The 20,213-nt window shown below is 57.8% G+C and overlaps 1 protein-coding gene across 1 annotated transcript in view; it reads right to left on the reverse strand.

The window, feature by feature from the left end:
• Window positions 1-1,208: 1,208 nt before the first annotated feature.
• TTYH2 (tweety family member 2) overlaps window positions 1,209-20,213 on the reverse strand; it is a 33,907-nt gene continuing 14,902 nt past the window's right edge. Inside the window, exons 4-14 of the mRNA XM_052657176.1 lie at window positions 17,285-17,505; window positions 13,021-13,116; window positions 12,406-12,478; window positions 8,650-8,719; window positions 8,116-8,171; window positions 7,590-7,682; window positions 7,319-7,411; window positions 5,662-5,804; window positions 4,834-5,016; window positions 4,305-4,383; window positions 1,209-1,289 (exon numbers count right to left, since the gene is read on the reverse strand). Coding sequence (XP_052513136.1) covers window positions 1,209-1,289; window positions 4,305-4,383; window positions 4,834-5,016; window positions 5,662-5,804; window positions 7,319-7,411; window positions 7,590-7,682; window positions 8,116-8,171; window positions 8,650-8,719; window positions 12,406-12,478; window positions 13,021-13,116; window positions 17,285-17,505 — 1,188 coding nt within the window. The remainder of the gene's footprint in view (window positions 1,290-4,304; window positions 4,384-4,833; window positions 5,017-5,661; window positions 5,805-7,318; window positions 7,412-7,589; window positions 7,683-8,115; window positions 8,172-8,649; window positions 8,720-12,405; window positions 12,479-13,020; window positions 13,117-17,284; window positions 17,506-20,213) is intronic.

Here is a 20,213-nt window from a genome sequence, read left to right on the forward strand (position 1 = left end):
TCCTGGTCCCCAGGCTCCTCCCTCACCCAGCAGGCACCGGTCGGGGATGGGGACAGGATGGAGGGAGAGGTAGGGAAGATGCCCGTCTGTGCATCAGGACACCATTTTGCTAAAACCTTTAGGACCTACTTGGAGACAGATTTAGGGAGAGCTGATGTGGCCACGCAGCCAGTCTCCGGGACCAGACTGCTCATGTTCAGACTTCCCTCCCAGAGACTTTATTCTCTCAAGATGGGTCCGTCCAGGTGGGATGAACACATATCCCCACCAACCAGCATCTAGGGACAGGGTGTCTCACTGACCTCTGTTTTGTTCAACAAATCAGGTGGGAGGGATCAGCCCCACATCTGCTGTAAAAACTGGCTTGTGGGATGAGTTTCAATTCTTTGGATAATCAAGAATCTTACACTGGCAAGAAAGAGAGTCGCTTTTTCAAAGTGTCTGTGAAAACCTGAGACCGCCCTTACCACCATGAGCAAACTCACAGCGGAGATTCTGGAATGGAGGTGAGGTGACAGAAGGTTGCAGAGAAGACAGGTCCACCACTGCCGCCTGGAAGCCCACCAGGCTGCGAGGCCCTGGAGCTCCTGGCCTCGTAGGCAGAACCTGCCAAGGCCTTCCCTCCATGGCCCGGGAAGAGTCCACTGGGGCCCGGGAGGCTGAGTTGGACAGTGTCTGGTCTCATCAGGGATGTCACCTTAAAAAGGATCTCCTGATCCGCCCACCTGCCTTTACCTGTGGGTAAATGGTACCCATCTGAGCAGCCAGGAGGAGAGAGGCGACCCCGAGAATGGTCACCTGGGCTCCCAGCTGTGTCTGCAGGAGGCAGAGTCCCAGCAAAGGGTCCCTCGAGCCTGACCCAGGCCCTCGTCACTGCCCTTCCGCACCTGGTGAGGCGGGGAGTCAGGGGCGAACTGAGGCAGGCTCCTAGCTTAGGGATGGCCAAGAACCTGGGGGCGTTTCCGGTGTGGAGAGGGAGTCAGCGGAGGAAGAGGGCTGGTCCAGCTCACGGGGCTTGTCTGCCCGGGAATGTCAGCCAACCCCGGGCTGACTCTCCCTGAATCTCCAGTCACTCCCTGGCACCAGCCAGAGCCTTCCGATCCTGTAGTCTCTATATATGCCTTTGGTTTCTGTTAAAGAAACACACTTGCATTTGCCTTAGTTAAAAACCAAAACGGAGCACGGATGCACGAACTCCGGAAAGCATGTTAGCCTGGAAACTCATTCCCGTAGTGCCGCAGGTGTTCATCTGCCACGGACAGGTAGGTGGCCCGCATGCTGGGCGAGTACTGTGGGAGAGAGGGAAGGAGGCAGTCAGGACAGAGTCACACGTCGCCCGTCACACCGGACACCGTGCCAGCAGAAGCGCCAGCTCTTCTGTGGGTGCTGGGCCGGCCACGGCAGCTGGGCACTGAGTTTCAACATCAAGGCCTTGTGGGGGTTATTGGAGGACAGTAGGGTGGCCTGGGCAGGCTTCATGTCTGCTGATGCTTCCGACCCTGGGGCCATCAGGACATCTGCTTCCCAAACTCAAGATGCACACCCGACCAGCCTCCCTAATGCAGCTGTGCACTAAGGAGCCCACTGACTCCGACAGCCAGGTTCAAATCCCAGCCGTGCACCTTACTCATCCTGTGACCTTGGAGGAGGTTCTCCAATTGCTCCAGCCTCAGTCTCCCCATCTGCACAAAGGACCTAAGAGGACTCATCTCTTACATAAAAAGGATGGATTAATATAAAGCCGGAAGATAACCCAGGGCTTCTCAAACCTGGCTGTGCATTAGAGACACTGCAGGGGTGGGGTTGGGGAGGGTTCTAAAAACATCCGGATGCCCAGGCCATACCCACCAGTATTTTTTTAATGAGATAAAATACACATAAAATAAAGCCTTTGGGACTTCCCTGGGGGTCCGGTGATTAAGAATCCACCAGCCAATGGAGGGAACAGGGGTTTGATCTCTCATGCCACGGACCAACTAAGCCTGTGCACCCTAGGGACAGTGCTCCACAGTAAGAGAAGCCACCGCAATGAGAGGCCCACACACCGCAACGAAGAGTAGCCCCCCTCCCCCGCCGCTGCAACTAGAGGAAAGTTTGCACCCAGCAGCGCAGGCCCAGTGTGGCCGTAAGTGAATGAATAAATAAGTTAAGCTTTTTAAAAGTGCCGCCTCTAATATTTTTATAATAAGTTCTTTCCAGTGCAGCCAAGTCAGAGAAACAAAGTTTGAGTGTTCGTAGCAGATGTTAGCCAGCTAGTTAAGGATGTGGCTTCTTATGTTATCACATCTCCCATCAAACGTACGACCTGAGAGTCTGCATGTCTAACAAGTTCCAGGTGCTGCTGGTCTGCGGACTCTGAGGAGCAATGATCCACAGGACCCTGACTGTCCTCTGGCCCCAGGGGTTCATGTCTGAACCACTCACACCAGAGCCAGACAAAGGCTTCCAGCTGGGCGGGTGGTGGGGGCCCGAGACTCCTTAACCCCTTAACATTGATTGAGTCTCAATTCTGCTCTCCCAGGGACACCTAGAGGCACTTTTAGCTGTTCTTCAGTTGTTAAGTCCTGTCCCGCTCTTTTTGACCCTATGGACTGCAGCACGCCGGGATCCCTAGACTTGACCATCTCCTGAACTTTGCTCAAATTCATCTCCATTGAGTTGGTGATGCTGTCTAACCATCTCATTCTCTGCCTCTTCTTCTTTTGCCTTCGGTCTTTCCTGGGGGAAGGTTTATTCTGCCCTTGAGCCTGGCAAATAAGGTTAGTTTTCTGATTATCTCTGCTGAAGGCAGGGAGAGTGGCCTGGATCTTTCAAAACAGAAGGCAATCCGAAATTCATTTACAGTTGGCATTGCAGGGCCTTGAGTAATTCATGTCACAGCATCGGATTTCTCCTAATTATGTTGTACTGAGATTAATATGAAAATCAATCTGAATTCCTGGGGCCACAGCAGCTGGTGGGAAGAAGCAGGAGCCGAGAGGCTTCTTCTGGTTTACAGAGAAGCCAGCTTGGGATTTAAAGGTGCCAACTCTGGAAGTAGGCCTGGACGGGCCGCTGTCCCCGCCTGGGGCCCCCAGGAGCCAGAGCAAGGCCCGGGTCGAGCACGGTCTCTAAAGGACAGCGGGGAGGCGCTCTGGGCAAAACAGCAACAAGGCGGCGCCGGGCAAGGAGAGCCGGAGGGTCGGCTTGAGCAGGACACTGCGGACACTTGGGGCCGATCGTCCTGCGTGCGGGGCCTCCACCCGCTAGAGGCTGGGAGCAGCCAACACCCCCCGCCAGGTGTGACAACCAAAGATGCCTTTAAGTGTAAAGTGAAAGTGTCAGTCTCTCAGTCGTGTCTGAATCTTTGGGACCCCATAGACTGTAACCCGCCACGCTTCTGTTCATGGAATTCTCCAGGCAAGAATACTGGAGTGGGTAGCCATCTCCTTCTCCAGGGGAATCTTCCCGACCCAGGGATTGAACAGGGATCGAACCTGTGTCTCTGATGTCCCTGCCTTGGCAGGTGGGATCTCTGCCACCTAAGCCATGGGGGGAAGCCCAAAGATGCCTTGAGACATGGCCAAGCGTCCTCTAGGGGAGCAAACTCGAGCGCCCCTGGGGGAGACCCAGTGCTCCACAGTAAGGCGGAAAGGTCGCCTCCTCAGGCCTCGAAGAACAGCTCCTCCCTCTAGGGCCCATCGCACCGTACAGCACTTATTACAGCAGCTTTCTGAGTCCCCTCTGCGGATTTTCCACTTCCTGAAGAGGGCTGGGTCCCCGGCTCTCTTTCCCGGGTCCAGCGCTGTGCTTTTCACTAAGAGCACTCGCTGGACGCTCTGAGCTGGTTCTCAAAGCCAAGTCTACGTCATGGGTCTCGTGTTCTTGGGGTGCCAGGGCTCCAGGTTCGCCATCTGAATGGCTTCTTCCAAACTACCAGGATGGGGCGGTGAAACGCCTAGCCCAGCGAAGGCGACGGCTCCTTCCCAGACACCTGGCTCAAGAACAACCCCCTTCTTTCTTATAAGTGCCAGGCTGAGTTTTGTTTGCTTTCTTTTTTTTTTGGCTGCACCACGTGGCATCAGGATCTTAGTGCCCCCACCAGGGATCAAACCTGCACCCTCTGCAGTGGGAGCTCGGAGTCTTAACCCCTGGACTTCCAGGGACGTCCCAGCAGTCTGCTTTAATGCTTATCCAATAACAAAACCGTTTCATTCTTTTCTACCTCTGTGGGAGGGATTCACTGGGTCCCCAGGAGGTTTTCTCTTTAACTGCTCCCCTCTCCCCAGCAGGGTTTGTGCATTTGCCTGGGGAGCCCAGCTTACCGTGGGTGGAGGGGAGCCTCTTCCGATGAGTGGCACGTTCTCGTAGCGTGGGTTCCCGCCGAACAGTGCGGCTTGGTTCCTATGGGGCCGAGAGGAGTGAGGGGTGCTCAGGGTGGGGACACAGGTGTGTGTCCGGACTTCTGCAGGAGGGTCCCGGGGGTGTGCATAATGGTGATGGAATCAGACAACAGACAGAGCGGAGAGAGAAGCAGCAGGGAGCGGGTGATGGGGCCAGGGAAGACGTGGCTTCTCGGGCCTTCGACCTGCCCTGCAGGCATGAGGCAAAGGACCTGACACCTTCAGCGGCTCTTCCTTGAGCAGATGCTCTCGGGGTCGGGGGGGGGGCCCTGCACTCAGGCATCCCAGCTGCAGCCAGGGGCCCGGCTGGCTTCGGATGCCTTCCTCCCCCGCCCTGGCCCCCTGGCCCCAAACATGACCCCGCCTGCAGATCCAGCTCCCCCAAGGCCAGGAAAAGCGCCGCCGCCCCAGCCCGGCATGTTGAAGGGAGGCCCCAGGAGCCCCGCCGTACATGTACTCTGAGACGGGGGCGTTGGAGATGGTCTGGGCTGGGTGCAGGCTGCCCTGGCTGCCCAGGCCGCTGCTGTAGCTGCAGAAGCTGTGAAGCTGCCCCCGAGGCGGGTTGTGGGTGGCGATGCGCCGGGCCTGGGGGTTGAAAGGGTCGTCGTCGTCGATGTCGTCATAGTCCCTGTCCCTAGGATGACAGGCAGGATACAGCCGTGAGGGCCGGGGGAGGGGCGCCAGGCAGTGGGGTCCCGGCCTGCTTCCCAGTCTTTCCTCCCAGGACTCCCCGTCTGGCTGCAGGTGTCTCCTTGAGGTTCTCTGAAAGTATGGTCTTCAGCCCCGCCTTATACATATTACTCTGCTCCGTTCCCAACTGCACAGCCACCTCCTCCAGGCAGCCCACCCTGCTGACCACCTGCACACTGATCCCTGCCTCCTTTTCTGATTACTCTCGAGACACTGGAATGCTATCTTGTCTGTCTTCTCCGTGAGACTGTAGGTGCCCTGGTATCAGTGCTACAATCTGTTCCTTCCAGTATTCTGGGGCGTCCCTCCCAGCAGCAGCATCACCCCGCAAAGTCCTGCAGAGGAAGAGGGGACAAGCTAAGGAGGCCAGGCTGTGGCACGATGCCCTCATCTTCCCTGGCCCTGCTCTGGCCCCCTCAAACCTCCTTCTGGGATCCTGCCTGGACTTTCAGGGATGCTGCAGCAGAAATCCAGCCAGCCTGTTGGGGCTGAATGCCCAGTCCCCCTGCTGCCCTTCTCCAGCCCAGGTTATCAGTTCTCAGCTCAGCTGGAGAGCAGAGCCTCCCGCCCCCTTCCCCAGGGAGCCCACCTGGTGGCACAGTGCTTCCAAGCCCCCGGCCCCAGGCAGATCATGATGGAAAAGGCCAGGGCAGCCAGGAGGGAGAAGAGGCCGAGGTACAGCAGGCCCTCGAGGCCGTCGTAGCAGATGCCGGTGAGGGCGTCCAGGTAGTCCTGGAGGAGGAAGAGGGACACGCAGCTGCAGGGGGCGAGCGGCACTGCCGGGGGTACAAGCTGGTCTCTGGAAGCCCCTCTCTCCCAGCCTGGACCTGGGATTGCCTCCCCTCCCCGCTCCCAGGCACAGTATACACCCATGAAGGGTCCATATTTGGGACCCCGACATGACGGGGCACTTCTTGGTTCTCTCTCCATGCATTTGCTGAAAATAACTGTGCGCTGGGCTTGGAACAGGACAGATGACGAGCTTGCGGGTGGGGGAGCCAGAGGGCAGAGGACATTTAATCTGAGGCCAGGACAGCAGGGAAGCGGAGGGAGCCTGCAGCCTCTGGGGCAAAGGGGCCAGGCTCGGTGTGTTCAGGGAGGAGGGAGAGGTCAGCTGAGGACATGCGAGACGGGGCCAGGTCATGCTGGACCTCGCAGGGCAGGCAAGGAGGAGCTTGAATGTAACGCAAGGTGATGGGAAGGCATGGGTGGGTTTGGGGACGGGAGGCTGTGATCCAATTCGGTTTTTAAAAGGCTGCTCTGGCTGCCGTGGATAAAAGGTAAGCGGGTGGGAGAAAGTGGGGACCAGTTAGGAGGCCACAGCTGTCACCCAGGGGAGCAGGGTGGTGCCTGGACCAAGGTGGGGGCTGCAGGGAGGACAGAAGTGGATGGAGCAGGGCAGATCCGAGGGTACAGCTGTGAGCACTCGCTGAGGGATGGGGTGTGGAGGTGGGGGAGGAAGGAAGGGTGCTGGGGCCATCCCCTGTTCTCAGCTCTCAAGTCAGGCTGCCGGGGTTGAAAACCCAAGACCTTGACTCGACAGCTCTGGAATCTTCGGTAAGCTACTTTATAGGTAAACAGATATATATACATCTGTCCATCTATCTATCCATCCATCCATCTATATTCACACACAAATTGCTATCTATAATATTTCTCATAAATATCAGGTATTTCACAGTTTAACAGTGAGGACTAAATGATACATCAGATATACAGTGCACAGAACAAGGTGGAAGACAGGAACTCAGTAAATTGCAGCCATGATCATTATCATGACTATTCGCTTGAAATCCACGTGGGATGTGGGCTTGTCAACATACACTGGCTTCCTGCTTTGGAGGAGAGGAGGGGCTCACATGCACCCAGCGTGCTCCCTGCATGGATGTCTGATACTGCAGGTTCCTAGAGATGACCCTGGCAATGAGAATGGGGTGTCCACTTGCAACGCAGGAACTGGATGGATTGACCAGATGGCTGGGGGTCTGCGCACTAGGGAACAGCCTTCCTCATGTAGCTCAGGGTGCCCCGAAACAGATCCAACTCTCCGTACCCCCACCCCGTACCTTTCTCTGCGTCTCCCAGTCTCAGCTACTGGAGAGAATCTAGAAGCCAGGCACTGTTCCACCCCATTCCCTGAGTCAGGCAATCACTCTCCCAGCCTCTGCTGGCTTCTCCCTGGGACGATGTGGCCTGCTGGAGTGCCCCTCACCGCCCTCCAGCTGCCCCCCAGGGCCACCCCGCACCTTGTGCAGCCCCCGGCAGTCCAACAAGGCAGTCAGCTGGTGGAGGCCGGACTCGGATGAGTTCAGCAGGAGCTGGATTCCAAGCAGATCTTTCTGAAGCAGGGAGAGGCAGAGAGTGAGCGCGGGCGGCGGGGAGGGTTGGGGATAAACCCACAGACGGCAGCTTCGGCAGAAAGGCCTTTAAAGCCACAGCAAGGGGCTAGACTGCACAGGGAAGGGACACACTTTCTCTCCCCGGCCCGGGCCCCAAGGGCAGGGCCGGCTGCCTCACCTCTGCGGTGGGGAAGCGGGGCACGGCGAACTGCAGCAGTCCTGCCACCTGGATCTGCATGGCGGTCAGTGAGCGCTGGAAGACGGTCAGGGCCTGCGCCGGGAGAGATCGCAGCCCCGTGTGAGGTTTACTCCCAGGAGCCCCCCACTGCCTCTTCCCCTGCGGCCCCCCGATCGTCTGCAGCTGCAGTCACATCCCTGATCGGGGACGGCCCTTCCTGCTGGCAGGTCTTCCCCTCAGCCCTCAGCCTTCCCGTCCACCTGCTTCCTGCTACTCGAAGTATCCTGCTGGGACAGCCTGGTCGGGGAGCTTGTGAGAAATGTACAATCTGGGGCCCGCCCCAGACTTAAGCACAACCTCCGCATGGAAACCAGCACCCAGGGTAATGGAGCTGACCCAGAGCCCCCTACAGAGGACCCCAGAGAAGCAAAGAACAGCCAGGCACCTCCACCTTACAGGTCAGTGCTGCGGCTGACCACATGGGGGCACTGGGGGCAGGGTGAGGGCTGGATCGGGGGTGCCATACCTGCTGGAAGGGGCTGCTTGCGCTCTGACTGCAGTACAGGTAGTATCGGGTCACCTCTGCAAGGCAAAGACACCGGAGTCAGGCAGGAGCTCACACGTGACCCGCGCTCATCCATCCTCCGTGGCCAGGCCCGTCCCCGAGCTCCCGAAGGAGGCAGCTTCTAAGACCTGGCCCACTGGTTCGGCTGGTCCTGAAGGACCGTGACGGGGCGGCTCTGGGTGACTACAGGGCTGCAAGGGAAACTAGGGCACGTCTGGGGCCTCCCTGGCTCAGACGGCAAAGAATCGCCTGCAATATGGGAGACCCCTCGGTAGCGAAGATGCCCCGGAGAAGGGAATGGCTACCCATTCCAGTATTCCTGCCTGGAGAATCCCATGGACAGAGGAGTCTCGAGGGCTACCGGCCACGGGGTCCCAAAGAGTCGGACACGACTGAGCGACTAACGCTTTTACTTTTTCTCAGGGGCACAGTCTGGCTGACCACGGGCCCGGACCGAGCATCCCAGGCGGTTCTGACAGCAGCTGAGATCCTTACCGGGGCGGACCTGGCCCTCTGTGATGTTCAGGATGAAGGTGTCTGGGGCCGCGCAGAAGTCACTGGTGCCCTGAGACAGGGAGAAATGGGAGGGGTGGAGGAAAGTCACACACCCCCAGGAGTTCAGGCACGGGGACCCTGCGGCTCAGACTCGGCTGGGCAAGAACCGTCAACGGCCAGCTTCCCTGGGCTTCCCTGGGTCCTGGCTTTGCCCCTGCCTGGCTCTCTTAACTTTAGAGACAAGGGCTTAGCCTGGATCTCAGCGTCTTCATCAATTACACAGGAGAGAGATGCTCTTCACCTAATGAATCAATCCACGCAGCGTACTCAGAAAAGTGACGGGCAGACAGACAGCATGCACTCTGTGCCGCTACCTTTGATTTCTGAATGCCTCTCCTGGGAGGGACCCGGGTGAGGCAAGGGGGTGTGATGGGATACATTTTGGAGAGTTCTATGCACCATAGCCTTGTTTGCCCATCTCTGTTTTATTTTTTTTCTTGCTGTTACCAAGCCCACCCCTGCTCTGGGTGGTGTCCATCTAAGAAGCCTGCCCAGAATCTCTTCCTAAAGAGTTACGGAGGTGCTAAGTCCATCTCTGAGCTTTTGGGTCCAGGTCTTGTCGTGATAAGATGGGAGGTCAGGACGAGCACAGGGCTGAGAGGGGACAAGGGCTCCAGACTGCCGTGGCCACACCGGGGAACCCAGACCCTGCTGCCCGGCCCGCCCTGGCCAGGGGACCACCAAGAGCCCACGGGGCCAAGTGACGGAAGGTCCGGGACCTGCAAGAGGCGGCTGCAAGGACGCCACCCTCTGAGCCAGGCACTCCGCAGGTCTGGCCTGGGGGTTGCAGTGGGCACTGGGTAGAGTGGGGCTCCCCACTTCTCAGGTCACCCCGTGACCCTCCCAGAAAGGGAATAAATGTGCAGGAAACCAACGGACCAGTGGGAAGGGTTGAAGGCAAAAGGAGAAGAGGGCGGCAGAGGGTGGGATGGTCGGATAGCATCACTGACTGAATGGACATGAACTTGGGCAAACTCTGGGAGATGGTGAGAGACAGGGAGGCCTGGCGTGCTGCAGTCCACGGGGTGGCAAATAGTCGGACACGACTGAGCGACTGAACAACAGCAACAAGCCGACGGACACTGACCACTCGCCTCCCAGGGGTCCACCAACCATCTCGCCCTCATCAACAAGCCTTCGCGGAGGGTTCTGCTCCTCTGCCCATCCTACAGGAGGAAATGCCTGGGGAACCTCGGGAACGCTCCTGGGGCCCCTGCCAGGGAGGGGGAGTGCTCGGTGGCCAGAGCACCTGGGTGACCCTCCAGCCTCTTCCAGAGGCTACTTCTCCCCGCTCCTTCTCCTTGGGTGCTGTCTCTCCTCTCTGCCCCTCACCCCTGCCTCACACTCCGGACTGTACAGCGGGGTGGTCGAGCAGACAGGGCTCGACTCTGGCTCCCATCTGACTCCTCATCACGTTCTTTATAAAAAATATTCATTTGACTGTGCGGGGTCTCGGTTGCGGATCGCGCGATCTTTAGCTGGGGCTCGGGAACGCTTAGTTGCGGCGTGTGGGTTCTAGTTTCCTGACCAGGGACCGAACCCAGGTCCCCTGCACCAGGAGCTCAGAGTCTCAGCCACTGGATCACCAGGGGAAACCCCATGGCATGTTCTTGGGGGGCAGTGCTCCTTCCTGGAGACCCTTTCTGGGGGGACAGGGGAGGGAGGGGATGAGGCCAGTGTTGGCACTCTGCCCCACAGCTCTCAAAAACAAAAACAAGAGCAGCCCCAGAAAAACAGGCTGGGCGGGCAGGGGCAGTGGCCACACAAAAGCTCCCCACAACAGCCTCGGAGGGCCTGGCTCCTTCTGCCCCACTTCCTATTAACATGCAGCAGGAGCTGCAGCCCCATCAAAGGCCCATTCACTGCCTCACCCTCGGCCTCTCTCACACAAGGGCCTGATTAATCGAATTAGGGAGATGGCCTTTCTCTGCAGCTCCCTGGCCACCCGGGGGGCCCTTGGCTGGAGCTGGAGCCGCCTCTGGTCGTCATGAACACAGAAGCCTGGTGAGAGGGAGGAGACCCTGCTGGGAAGGAGCCGGCTCCCAAAGGGGCGCCCGCGGTGGCCGGCTGGAGGCACCCGGGGGAGGGCCCGCCGTGTGCGTGCTTCCCTGTGCCCACTCTTGTCCCCAGAGAAGCGGCTCTCTGCCAGGCAGCTGTGCGTGTGGCCTCGGCCAGCAGCCACCCTCCCTGCACTCTGTTCAGCCCGCCTAGCTCCAGATGACGTCAGGGTGCATTTGATCATGACCTGGGCCCTCCTGGTGGCTCAGACGGTAAAGAATCTGCCTGCAATGCGGGAGACCTGGATTCAATCCCTGGGTTGGGAAGAGCCCCTGGAGAAGGGAATGGCAACCCACTCCAGTATTCTGGCCTGGAGAATCCCATGGACAGAAGAACCCGGCGGGCTACAGTCCACGGGGTTGCGAAGAGTCGGACACGACTGAGCGACTTTCACTTGGGCCCTCCTACTCTGCTCTTCCCTGCACCTGGAGGGGCCCCAGCCCTGGGGACGTAGGCTCCTCCTGCCCAGGGCTCCCTCCGCAGTCCAAAGTGGACACTGTGTGACGTGGGGATGAGGGACAAGGCAGGAGAGGCCCACCTCCTGCCCCTTCCGGACAAGCTCTGCCCAGAGCTACTCAGACAGGCAGCACCAGAGTCCATGCATTCTAGGGGCATCGTGGAGGCCCACCGGCCAAGGCCAGGGTCACTAGCCAGCCCCCGTTACTGGACAAGGCATGCGTTTGGGTAGAGGGGTTCCTGTGTGAGCCCCCTCCCTTTTCTTCCTCCTGGATCGAAAGGGCAGAATGGGTGCAGGTCACAGGTTTGCTCTGTGGCCCTTAAGTCAGCTAAGGGGTTCTCTGAAATCTCTGTAAATCTGCTCCTCTGTCACAAACACACACAGAGACACGCAGCCTGTACCACCGCTGTGTGGATCCACATGGGGCTGTGATGATCTGCCTGTGAGCTGGAACTTCAGAGGAAACATCCCGTTCTTCTGGTTCCTGCATCTCCAGGCACCCATGCCCCCGAGAACCACGTAGCCGAATGTTGAATGAACGAACGCCGTGCACACAGCTCCTCTGGAGTGTTTGGTCCACCGGAGACCAAGCATACCTGCCTAGCTAGCGTTCCGCCCACACTCCTGACACCTTGTGTGTGTGCCTGTTTTCGTTTTTTAACATTTCAAGGTACCACAGCTGGAAACACACACCACTGTGAATCGGACAGTCTGTGTGAGTCCAAGCGCAACGGATGGGAGGCCACCTTCTGCTTTCCGGACACTGGGGAGGAGGGCCCGGGAGTGCCCGCCGAAGCCCAAGCTTCCAGAATGGGGTTCAAGCCCCGCCCAGCCCCACCAGCTGGGCTCAGCTCTTCACACCCAGAGGAGGCACCTGGTTCCCCATGCCCGGCCACACAGGCAGTGGCAGGTGGGTCAAGAATCAGGCAGGCCTCTTATCTTGGATCTGCCCCCAAATGCCTCGTGACCCCCGGGCAAGCCTCTTCCTTTCCCAGGGCCTGTGTCCCCATCAAAAGGGATAAGCCAAGCCCCTTTAGTTCCCAGCCTCTCGGATTCTTGGTTAGCGACTAAGACCAGAAGCTGGCCCTGCCCTGGGGACGCTGGGCGGCACACAATGACACACCACCAGACCGAAGACCACCCGGGCGGGCCACCCGGCACCCCCACGGCCCCCAGCTCACCACAGCCGCGGCAGCGTCAGCAGCCAGGGACGTCCAGCTGAGGAGCAGGGCCAGCACCCCGCAGCAGAGCATCCTAGAGGAGAAGTAGCCGCCAGCGGGGTCCCGGCAGAGGCCGGCAGGTGGGGGCCCTGTGGTGGCTGCCCGCCCCCCAGCCCCCCAGCCTTCGGGGCCCTTCCTCTCGGCTACGACCTTGTCCCCCTAGTCCTCCAGACTCCCTAGGTGGCCCCAAGGGCAGCCCCAGCCTTGACACCGCCCCGCTGACTGCTGGCACAGGGATATGGACCCTGCGCACAGGTCCCCAAGGGAAGAGACAGCAGCCAAGGGCGTGAGCTGAGCGGCTCTAACGGCTCAGCTGCGGGACAATCAGGCCCAGGAGGTAGGGGCTGGGAGGGGGGAGAGCCTGCCCCTGGCTTGGTGTCCAGACGGCAGGACGGTGGCTGCCGCCCCCACCCCGCCCCGGGCCGGGTGCTGAGAAGGGGGGAGGGAGGCGGTGTCAGGCTGCCCCTGCTGCCCACATGCCCCTGGTCCCCCAGGCCCTCATCCCTCTGGACGGCGGCACCGTCACTCCCCATGCTTGGCCAGCTCTTCCCCCAGACTCAGAGGCAGGCTACTCACGAGGCCAGGAGGCACCTGGAGCGCTTGGCCAGACCCAGGCAGGCAAGGAGGAAGAGGACCAGGTCCAAGACGAACAGCAGGAGGTAGGAGAGCCACCTGAACAGAGCGGGAGGGGCGGTCAGGGAAGAGCTGCTAACCCGGGGCCCTTGGCCCGCTGGACTGTTCGAAGGACAAACTGCCCACAGCCGGCAGCTAACTGATGAGCCTGGGGGCCAGTCCTGCCCCAGACAGCAAGAAGCCAGTGTGCATGGTGGACAGCCCTTGGGGTTCCGGGGGCTGCACCCCAGCCTGTGCTTAGACAAAGGAGTTACCCTCCCTCCCCCAGCTGAGTGTCTGAACCAGCACTATCTCCTAGAACTTTCTGCAGTGATGGACACGGACCACCTACACACTGACTACTCTCTGTCGCTACCTATGTGTGGCCGATACAACCGAGGAAACGAATTTCTCCTTTCATTTACTTTTTCTTTTTTTCAGAACTGAAGTATAGTTGCTATACATTATGTAAGTTACAGGTGTACTATATATGAATATTTTTGGAAGTTGCTCAGTTGCGTCTGACTCTTTGCGATCCCATGGACTATTCAGTCCATGGAATTCTCCAGGCCAGAATACTGGAGTGGGTAGCTTGTTCCCTTCTCCAGGGGAATCTTTCCAACCCAGGGATTGAACCCAGGTCTCCCACATTGCAGATGGATTCTTTACCAGCTAAGCCACAAGGGAAGCCCCAAAATACTGGAGTGGGTAGCCTATCCCCTCACCAGGGGATCTTCCCGATCCAGCGATTGGGAACTTCTTCCCAACTCCAGGGTACAATATATGACTCACAATTTTTAAAGGTTATACTCCATCTATAGTTACTATAAAATATTGGCTATACTCCTCATGTTGTACAATATATATCTTTTATCTTATTTTTTAATTTAATTTTTACTTTTTATGGGAGTGTAGCTGATTTACAATGATGTGATAGTTTCTGGTGTACAGTAAAGTAATTCATTTATACACAGACATGTACCCACCCTTTCGTTTACTTTTTTTTGGCTGTGGGCCATGCGGGATCTTCCTCAACCAGGGATTGAACCCGCACCCCCTGCAGCAAAAGTGCAGAGTCCAAGCCACTGGACCGCCAGGGAAGCCCCTCACAGCCTTTGTTCCAACAGCCACTCGTGACCAGCGGCCACGCCACGGACAGAGCAGGTCTAAACCATCTCTTGGCAGCCTTCTGGGAAGCAAGTATTTGGACCCCGGTTCCCGTTGCTTCTAGAAGGCACACACAGTGTCAGACCAGGCGAGTTCTGACGGATCCATGCCACGGATCATAGCTATGATGGATCATAGCCACGGATCCAAGAAACTCCGAAGAGGCCTGCATCTTTAACGATGGTGGACCGCAATGAAGAGCAGCTCCCGTTCTTCACAATGAGAGAAAGTCCAAGCCCAGCAAGGAAGACCCAGTGCAGCCAAAAATTAAATAGATAAAAAGAACCTCGGGCCCACTGAGCACTGGAATCCCATTCTACAGACTGGAAAACCAATGCCAGGGGGAAAAGAGGCTGGCCCAGGAATTCCAGACTCTCCGAGCCTTCCTGCAAGAGACAGAGCCAGCCACTTGGAGCCCCTCAAAATCCTGGCTTCCCATTTCACACCTAAAGGCTTCTTGTTACCCTTCTCTCCCCTACTCGGCGCACTGGCAGGAAATCGAGGTAGGACTGAGTCGAAGCTCCTCGATCATGAAGCTCTAAGATTATGTTTCAGCCTGCTCGGCATCCCCGCCTCCTCGCGTTATAAGTTTCCTGGAAACAGCTCTGTGAGGCAGATGCGCTTCCCCAGAGGAGCTGGCTGCTGACATGGGGATGAGTTTCTAACCAAGAACTCGGCTCTCCCAGGAGCCACACGGGCCCCTGCGGCCACGGCTCCTCCCACGTCCGGCGTGGGTGCGCCGGCTCCCTTACACTCTTTGGAAGCCTCTGGAGAGCAGTCTTGGGGCTTTTAATTGCCTCTAACATGTAGCCGGGCCTTGTATAAAAGTACTAAGAAGACTTTGCTCAGCTGGGTGGCTGGGCTCCAGCACCATCCAGAAAGCAAAGGTGGGGAGGTTGGTCCCAAGGAGACCCGGGACCTGGGGCTGGTGAGCTCATGAAGAATAAAACGAGGCTTTTGTGCCAGGGCGGCTCATTCGAGAGGAGGGAACAAAGGGCAGATGAGGGGAAGGGCCAGAACGTCAGCAGCGCTCCGGAGCCACAGGTGCCCACCGTGAAGCAGCCCTGAGCGAGGGGAGGTATCTGGGGGCAGGGTTCCAGGAGGCCCTCTCCATCACCCTCACTGAGATAGATGCCGTGCAGCTGTCACCACCTTACCCCCAGCTTTTATAAAAGTCATCTGAAAAAGTAAGCCCTTTTGATGCTTATGTTCTGATTTAGTTCACCAAGATTAATTCTCAAAATGCCCAAATTAAGCCCTTCAGTATACAAGGCTGCCCAGGTGCCTCAGTGATAAAGAACCCACCCGCCAAGGCAGGAGATGCAGGAGCCTGAGTGAGTCCCTTCTGTCCCTTTTTTTTGTCTCAATTGTACTTTCTGGCAGGAGAGTTTGGTCCAGACTCATCGGGGACAGCCCCTACCCAAACCTGGAATCAGACATTTTCCCAAGGGAGCCTGGTTCCTTTCAGGGCTGCCCCGGCAGTGCAGTGGTAGAGAATCTGCCTGCCAAGCAGGAGACCCGGGTTCGATCTCTGGGTCGGGAAGAGTCCCTGGAGAAGGAAATGGCACCCCACTCCAGGATTCTTGCCTGCGAAGTTCCAGGGAGAGAGGAGCCTGGCGGGCTACAGGCCATGGGGTGGCAAAGAGTCGGACATGACCAAGCGCAGAGGCAGTGAGGCGCCCGTACGCCGTCCCGGGCTAGGTCAGAGCGGCAGGGTCGAAACGGACACCACCTCCCATGATAAGAAGGTTTCGGAGGCTCGGACAGGGACTGTCCCTCATGTCACGGGACTAATCCGATGCCACTGTTTTGGGTCACAGGTCACAGCTAGTCCTTAGAGTCAGTAGTTTCCTTCTGGTTACTTGGGACACGAGCAAAAAAATACAAGGAAAGAAAAATCTGGGCGACATCTGGGAGGGCGGGGGCTGGACGGGCAGGCAAGGGAGGGACGCAGAGCACTGTCCAGAGCTGGGGCCTCCTGAGCTTCCTCTGGTCAGGGCCTGTCCATCTCTTACCCCAGGGAATGGAGAGCCCAGGTTGGGGAGGTCCAGAGGCCACCAGGGGCATGTTCTCTGGGTCAGTATTAGCTCAGCCTGCAGTGGGGCTTTCTCAGAAAGCGGAAATGAATTCAGAGTAAATTGTGCAACGTTGTGGTGGAGACTGTGACCTTTGCCGGTGGCTTGAAGCAGAGGCAAGAAACTGGGGAGGGTGAGGGGCATCCAAAGGACAGATGCTTGCTCCCAGGATTCCTGCATCCCCCGCGCCCCCTCTGAGCCAGGCGCTCTGCCCTGAGTGCACAAGGATGTGTACGCCGTGAGCGTGCATCACCCTTCCGCTGGGAGCCCCCCAAATCTGGACTGCCGCCTCCTTTCTTGGTTGTTCCCAGAGGGACCTTCACCAGACCCTCCGTGTGGACGGAGGGCAGCTGATCCCTGGTCAGCTGGCCTGTGTCCACCGCCTTCACCTGGGATGGGGTTTGGGTGATGGGGAGGCAGGGGAGATGTAAACGAAACCCCAAAGGTCTGAGGACGTAGGAGTGAGTCTGCATACCTGATATGGCAAAGGCGGGGTGGTGCCCTGCAGTCCCTATCACTCCACTTTTGGGCATCTCTGAGGCTGGGGGGCATCTCTGAGCTTGCGAAGCAGTTGCCATCGGGCAAGGCTCTGTGCTGCCAAAGGGGCTGCCATCTCCCTGACCCCTCGCTCCCCTGGGGCTGGGTCTGCAGGTACAAGGAGCCCTGGCCCCTCAATCCGAGAAGGAGAGGAACCTGTAAACCAACTGCACTTCACTCAGCCCTGAGGATGCTGGTCCCGGACGAGCTCCCTGCTGTGTGCTGGGTGGGTGGCCAGGTGCAGGCTGAGATCTTGGCTCGTCACTGCCCCTCTGGGGGGCTCAGTGCCTGAGTCTAAGTTGGCTGCACTCCCTGCCTCCACAAGCTCTCGTGTCCTCTGATTTCAGACAATGGCTTAGTGAGATGTTCCGGGGGCACTTCCCTGCTGGAACCCAAGATGCTGACTCTGCTGAAGGGAGCTGGGCTGGCCCCTCCCCCGGGCCCCTCACCTGTAGTACTCCACAAAGCTGGTCTGGTCGGCCAGTTCGGTCAGTTCCTCAGTGACCTCCATCCACACGGGCACCCCTGCCATCTGGACAATGATGCTGCCCGCCGTCTGCTGTAAGAACTTCAGCGTCTGGAGGTAATCGCCCCGGGCGGCAAAGATCTCACCCAGGCGGGCGAGGTGCTGCTCCAGGTCCACCTTCATCTTCTGGGTGGTTCCCGACACCTGTGGAGGGGCGGGGCTTGAGAGTCTGACCTTGGCGGGGAGGAAGCCAGAGGGGGTACACCGTCTGATTCAAACTGGAGGGGAAGAACTTGGCCTTGAATGAGAGCTCCACAGGCACCACCAGTCCTGAAGTCATGAGGCTGTGGTCCAGGTGGAGAATGGATGGCAGAGCGTCCCCCTACCCACCCAGCCCGAGGGTTCCTCCATCAGGGGCACAGGCCCGATCTAGTTCTAACCAGGACCCGGCCTCCGAGACCCAGTGCCTTCCTAGGAAGACAGACCCAGATGCGGAAACAAACAAGAGAAGCCATTTTTCTTCCTTGAAGATTCTCTTCCAAGTTTAAACATTTCGGACGATGAATTCTTGTTGAGGGTGAGGAATAAAACGTTTAAACCAAAGAATCCCTCCGTTGCTACCTGACCTTTGGTTCCCACAATAGGCTTTCTCAGCATCTCACAAGAGAAAGGCTTTGTTGCAGAGCAAGCAACAGCTGACAGCGTCCTGAACCCGAGTTCAGAACAACGGGACTTTGAAATGATACAGGCAGATCTGATGCTGCCGGGACACGCACGTGACGGGAGGAGGAAACCGGTGCCTTCTCTGTGCTCACCACCCTCCTGGCTCCCCACGTCTGCCCTGTGTGGAATTGAGCAGACCTTGAAGGAAGCATCTCTCTGCTCAGAAGTAGAGAGGAAGGTCAACGGCGGTGACTGTCCTGGGCTTGCAAACAAGGACCACAAGGACTGGAAAGATGCTTCTCAACAGCCCAGATGTAGGGTCCTGAGACAGAGCCCAAGAATTCCAAGCACCTTTCCCCCAATCCTGCTCTGAGCCTGGGTGTCGGCAAGAGGGGAGGAAGGGCCTGGTTGCTCTGAAACTGTCACGTTTCACCAACAAGCACAACTGGCTGGAAACGGGGAGTGTGTGCTAATTGTCCAGGCAGCCTTCAACTCCCCAGGTCTGCAAGGAAGAGAAAAATGACCCAGATCGGGAATTCCCTGGAGGTCCAGTGGTCAGGGCCCTGCACTTTCACTGCCGAGGGCATGGGTTCAATCCCTGGTTGGGGAACTAAGATCCTGCAAGCTTTGCGGTGAGGCCAAAAACACAAACAACAAGCAAAACCAAAGGACCCGGAAGAAATGTTTAGAAACTTCCCAGGGTGAGAGCTCCACGGAGAGACGATTAGACCCCACTCCCGGCAGCAAACGCTACTGCTGCGAGTTAGAGGGGCTTGACAGCAACTCCAGGGCCTTTCACATCTGTGCTGTGCTGGGAGTTCCTGGTTCCACAAAAGAGAATGGCCGCCTTTGTTGCATTTTGTTTTTTTCCAGTGTCAGCAGCTTATTCCCTTTTCTGGCTTGCTCCTGGTCCTTACAAGCTGGTTAACGGCTACGAGGTGCCAAAGTGCAGAGACACTGGGCACACGCGTTAGTAAATCCAGCAGCTGACCCGCACTCCTTTCCAGTTCCGTGAGGTCACGGACAAGTGCTCTGCAGCCACTGATCCAAAGGCAGTCTTCATAAACGTTAACGCTGGGAGCAAAGCCCGCTCTGCGTGATGTTTCCATATTCCTCTATGAAGCCTAACTCACTTTAGACCACAAGGCTGTTAAAAATGCTCTGTAAACTTTTCCTGTAAGATCACTTCTTTCCCCTTCTGTAGCTCTAAAATGTTTCACTTCTCTACTTCTTAAATTCCTCCTTGGAAAAAAAAAACAACAACAACGCACACACACATACAAGCCAGCAAACATCTGCCAAGCCTTCTTTTCCTCCTGATGTCTTCCCATAGGAAACCAAACAAAACAGAAAAAAATTAAAATTATAGCGCTGACCCACTTACAGCTGCCCCCTCCCCATTCTGCCCCCAGTCCTTAGAGATTCAGCACAGAGCTCCCTGAAGGGAGACAGGGAGGTGGGACACTCAGAGATGGCCCTGGTGCTCCCACAGGAGAGAGACACTCTTCAGATCAAGAGGGCTGGCTCAGCTCCCCAAGTTGGGGCGAAATTAGGGGCAAGCTAGCAGGTGGAGGAAGCTGTTATCCCAGAGGATGGAGCAGGCATTCTCCAGCTGCAGCCCTTGGACCAGCGGCCTCGCATCATCAGCTGAGAACAAATTCTCAATGCAGATTCTCAGCGGAGAGCCTGGGGAGGCGGGAGGGCCCGCCATCTGGGTCTGTCAAGCCCTCCAGGGGATTCTGATGCAAGCTTAAGTTGGAAAATCTCTGACCGGGAGGAAGCGCCTTCTCAGAGAGGAAGGAGGTGAAGGGGCAGAGCCTAGGCAGACTAGGGGCAGGGCCCGCGTCTCAGAGCCTGGAGGGGAAGGGCTGAGGCCAGACCCCTGGGCTCCAGTACTGGGTTCTGAAATGTGCCAGCTCCCCACCCTGGGGCAGCCACAGCACCTCCCTGTGGCCAGTTCCTTCACCCAAAGGGATGCCCACAGGCCGGCTGCCAGCTCAAACCCGAGCCAGCCGAGCTCCCAGAGGGGTGGAGTCCCGGGCCATGGTTTTAAGCTGAGACCCCAGTGGGCTTCCCTGATGGTAAGAAGTGCTATGCAGGATACCCGGGAGATGAGGGTTCGATCCCTGGGTCAGGAAGATCCCCTGGAGGAGGGCATGTCACCCCACTCCAGTATTCTTGCCTGAAGAATCCCACGGACAGAGGAGCCTGGCGGGCTGCAGTCCACAGGGTCACAAAGAGTCAGACAC

This window comes from Budorcas taxicolor, chromosome 19 (genome assembly GCF_023091745.1).
Source record: "Budorcas taxicolor isolate Tak-1 chromosome 19, Takin1.1, whole genome shotgun sequence".
NCBI lineage: Eukaryota > Metazoa > Chordata > Mammalia > Artiodactyla > Bovidae > Budorcas > Budorcas taxicolor.